Source organism: Austrofundulus limnaeus, unplaced genomic scaffold (assembly GCF_001266775.1).
Source record: "Austrofundulus limnaeus strain Quisiro unplaced genomic scaffold, Austrofundulus_limnaeus-1.0 Scaffold46, whole genome shotgun sequence".
Lineage (NCBI taxonomy): Eukaryota > Metazoa > Chordata > Actinopteri > Cyprinodontiformes > Rivulidae > Austrofundulus > Austrofundulus limnaeus.
In genome coordinates, this window is record NW_013952448.1 from 2,501,578 (window position 1) to 2,505,959 (window position 4,382).

At 42.9% G+C, this 4,382-nt stretch overlaps 1 protein-coding gene across 1 annotated transcript in view; it reads right to left on the minus strand.

Moving 5' to 3' along the window:
- The window catches only part of clpb (ClpB family mitochondrial disaggregase), a gene marked incomplete in the record, with an annotated part of 38,272 nt that overhangs the window by 21,427 nt on the left and 12,463 nt on the right, over positions 1–4,382 (minus strand). The window contains 2 exon segments of the mRNA XM_014008022.1: positions 2,081–2,209; positions 3,307–3,410. Coding sequence (XP_013863476.1) covers positions 2,081–2,209; positions 3,307–3,410 — 233 coding nt within the window.

Consider the following 4,382-nt stretch of genomic DNA (forward strand, 5'->3'; position numbering starts at 1 on the left):
GTGTGTGTGTGTGTGTGTGTGTGTGTGTGTGTGTGTGTGTCTTTTCTGGCCTGCTACCACCAACAGAGCTGCCCATTAGTCAGTGCCCGTGGCCGGAGGCCTGATGTGGAGCTCAGAGACAAGCGAGGGAGCTTCTGCAGGCGAGGTGGGGGGGACTGCGGGAGCTGCGCTGAAGCCCGAGGGTCGGTCCGGAGACGGTGATGAATGGAGATGTGAGCCGAGGTCCGGCTTAGGCCAAAAGAGCAAACCCACAGCTAAAACAGTAACGTGGGTGCACAGAAACACAGGGGAAATAAGGCAAACGAACAGACAAATTTATATTCTCAGTGTCGACAGGAAAGATGGGGCAGAATCTACATAAGCTGAGGAATTTAATAACTTTCTGTGATGATGCAAAAAAAAACATGTAAGCACTGCCAAAAAGTAATAAAAAACCAGAGACTATCTCTGGTTTTGCATGCATTTACACAGGATGACATGCAGCCAGCAATGAGTGGGATTGAGACGGCGCGATGTCATGACACTTATTGGCTGCGATGGTGGCGCCAAGCCAGAAGAAACCCTGTCGGGCGAGCGCCAACCAAATCTGTCGTTAATCGGATTGCCTTAAAACAAATGTCTCTGCTTTGTGAAATTTCTTACCTTTTTAATTCAAAGATGTTCCTGCAGAACATTTGATCGAGTTAGACCAAGTGATTTGTTTAAGCGCGGCCACAGACGCGAGGATGATACGGGAGGACAGAACTTTAGACGCACCATCAATCATAAACATAAACAAGACATTAATACAGCTTGTGTGTGTGTGTGTGTTTTAGATGGTTCGAGGTATTTCATCCAAAAATGACAGCGATATGATTTAAGACCCAATCAACCTAAAAAGGAACAACTATAATTTCTTTTATGCTGAATGAAGGATTTCAGAAAACAAAAGCAGACAGGAATAAATGAATATATTAGTTAATCATAAGGAGGTGTGAGTGAGTGCGCTAAGATCCATGCTTACATCTAATATTACTTCATGTAAAACGCACATACACACACACACACACACACACACACACACACACACACANCACATACACACACACACACACACACACACACACACACACACACAAACACACTTCCTATGGTAGTGGAGATACCCCAAGGGCACATTTTGTGCGAGGGGGTCACAGTTCAACGAGGCCTAGCTTGTTTAAAAGCGACTCTGCTGGAAACAGAGTGGGACACTCTGCCCTCAGGGTGTACGTGCACGCTGGTGGAGCCGAGTCAATGACAGGTGCGAGTCGAATGTGGGGGAGCAGGGAAAAGATGTAATGCGGTCTAGATGAGTTTTCCTAAGCATCTTTAAACGCATTGTTAACTGCGCTGATAAAGATGTTTACAGAACGCATTAAGGAAGCTCCCAGCAGCAGTCAGGCTCTATAACCCGCACGGCTCCCATGTGAGCACGTAAAAACAATAAAACCTGCGCAATATTACAATAACTTTAAGTGCAAAAGCTGTCTGATAACAGACAACCTTTAGAATAATCGGTGAGGACAACACTGCCTTTGGCTCGAACAAAAGGCAGGATGAGAAAATATTCCGTTTGATGTCTGTAGAGTAAAACTCAGAAACTTGAATTAGATTCAATTTATGAACAATGCACTAAAAATAATTTGAATCTTTTTTTTTTCCAGAAATGGATTAAAAACAAAACTAAGAAAGAAAGTATTCCTTGAATGAATGTATAACATCCAGTCTTTCACGCCAGATTTTTAAACTACGATCATCTTCTATTAAAAATGATGGAGTTGCTGCCATTTGGGTCAAACATATATTCAAAATCTCATGATGTTGTGAATGTCAAGTATGTGTTGTGAATGACTCTCAGCTCCTACTACAGAAATGTTTAGCTCAATATCTGCTAAAATGACTGAATTAAAGCCCTTTTTTGTTGACTAATGCCAATAACCTGTGGCGGCCATCTTGAATTGAATCTATCCCATCAAAGTACAACTAACTCTGAGGTTCTCCTTAGACTCCAAGCTGTAGTTTAACGGGATGAGTTTTCTGATTGGGAGTGACAACATACCAGCCTCCAGCAGCATGCGGACGGTGCGTGGATCATCAGCCAGCGTGGCGTAGTGAAGCGCCGTGCAGCCGCGGAAACCGGCTCTGCTGCTGAGCCTGCTGCTGAATTCATCCTCTCTGGACACCAGAACTGTAGGAACATGTGGAGAAACATTTATCACGACATTTGTGTGTGTTTTAGTTTAATGATCCTACAAAAGGTTGACAGAGGAGGGGAGGGTTTCTGCTTCAAAATCACCTTTCCTGTTTCAAACTTTTGAAAATCGTTCTGTCACCCAAATTTGAGCAAAAACGTCCAACACGACATGTTTAAGTGCCTCAGTTAAGTTACTCGATCATCCTCTCCTTACTTTTTTCATAAGATTTATCTTCTGACACTTCTCCGTTTTTTTGTTTTTATCTCCTTTCTCTCCTCGCTTGTCCATAAAACTCTTTCATCACTTGCACCCTCTTCCTCCCTCCTCTCTTTCTCCATACCCATAAGTTTGTCTCATCCATTTCCTGACTTCCTCTCCTCTCCTCTCCCTCAGCATCCCACCCATTTCCTCCAATCGCTCCCTCCATCTCTCCATCACTTCCTAAACATCCACCTCTTCTTCCTACTTCTCCATTTTTAACCTTCTTTTCATCTTTTTTCTTTCAGAGCTTCTCCCCATTCCTTTTTTTCTTGCTTCATCAGTCTTCCTTTTTTTTCCAACTGAAAGTCTCCCTCTGCATTATCTGTGTGTGAGAGAGCGAGGGAGAGAGAGAAACACAGGGTGGGATAATCATAGCTAACCCAATAAAGCGTCGCACAGACCCCCCTAGCCCATCCATCAGTGTGCGTCTGGGAAACGCTTCCCCACGCTACGCTGGCCCCACGTGGACCCAAACCTGACAGCCATATAAATGTCTGCAATATACATATCCCATATAAATATGTCTGCAGAAACCCAACACAGACTGGAGGGTGGAGGCGGCGGTGGGGGGTAAAGTGTCAGAGTATATGTGTGTGTGCCATCACGCATGCATTCGTTTGTGTGATTGTGTCGCTCGGAAGGAAAACAAATAAAAAATACATTAGTTGCCGCGGAATATATGAAATAAATAAGACAACATGTGCATAAATGTAAATTTTTTATGTAAATAATAATGTCTAATATCAGCGGGTTTAACGCGTGTGATAAACCAACTGCGCAGGGGAAAAAATAAATAAATAAATAAAATCAGCCGTGAAGTTTCTCCCACCTTCCAGCGAGTGGATGCCTTTCTCCCGGGAGGTGTCGTAAACGTTGTTGAAGTCGTCCCCAGCGTTCGGGTCGGCGCCGGCTTCAAGAAGAACCTTCACCACACTTCAAATGAAAAAGAACAAAAAAAAAAAAAGGCGAGACACATTTAAACACGTGGATGATTCTGTTTAGACGTTCGTGTTGCACAGGTACGGCAAGGTTTAAAATTCTGAATTTATATTTTGCAATTCAGTTCCTGCGTTTTCACTTTTCTTTGTCTCAGTTTCAGTGTTTCTGTGTAACACTATCTGGAAATAATGTCAGGAGAGAAAAATAAACAATGTGAAAGTAAAAAAATAAAAATAAATAAATATATATATTTGACAAGTTTGTAATATATTTGTGTTATTATCAAACAGACCAAGCCTTAATATTTCCTAAAAATGTAAGCATGTAAATGTGAATACTTATAAATAATTTATGTGCAATAAATAAAGAATAAATATGTAATCATCCGAATAAACTGCAATTGGAAACAAGACCCATCTCTTTTTTCATTTTCAAACATAACCTTGACCTTCTCTTGCATCTTGAAAACACAACATGCAAATGCCCAGTTCCTGAACTGACCCTGACTTCCTCCACCAGGTTCACTTCCATCTTATTCTGTCCCGTTATGGTGGATACCCTCCAGTGGTCCTCTTCCTTCTTTCTCCTTTTCATTCCACATTTGTCTGCGTTGTAACACATACATGTGCACATTGAAGGGGCAAGGGTCGGGCCCATTTCCGGCACTGTTGTTGGTGGTGTGTGTGTGTGTGTGTGTGTGTGTGTGTGTGTGTGTGTGTGTGTGTGTGTGTGTGTGTTCTGTGTGACGCAGTGGGTGTTTGTGTGGAGGCTTTCACTGGAGCATACCGCCTTATAAAGCAAACACAAACCACCTCGGCAACACCACTCACTGTGACCCAGCGGATATTTCAGGTACCGTCTCAGTTGTGTTCAACATGAATGTGAGTGTTGGCTTTGACACTGAGACACACACACACACACACACACACACACACACACACACACACACACACACACACACACACA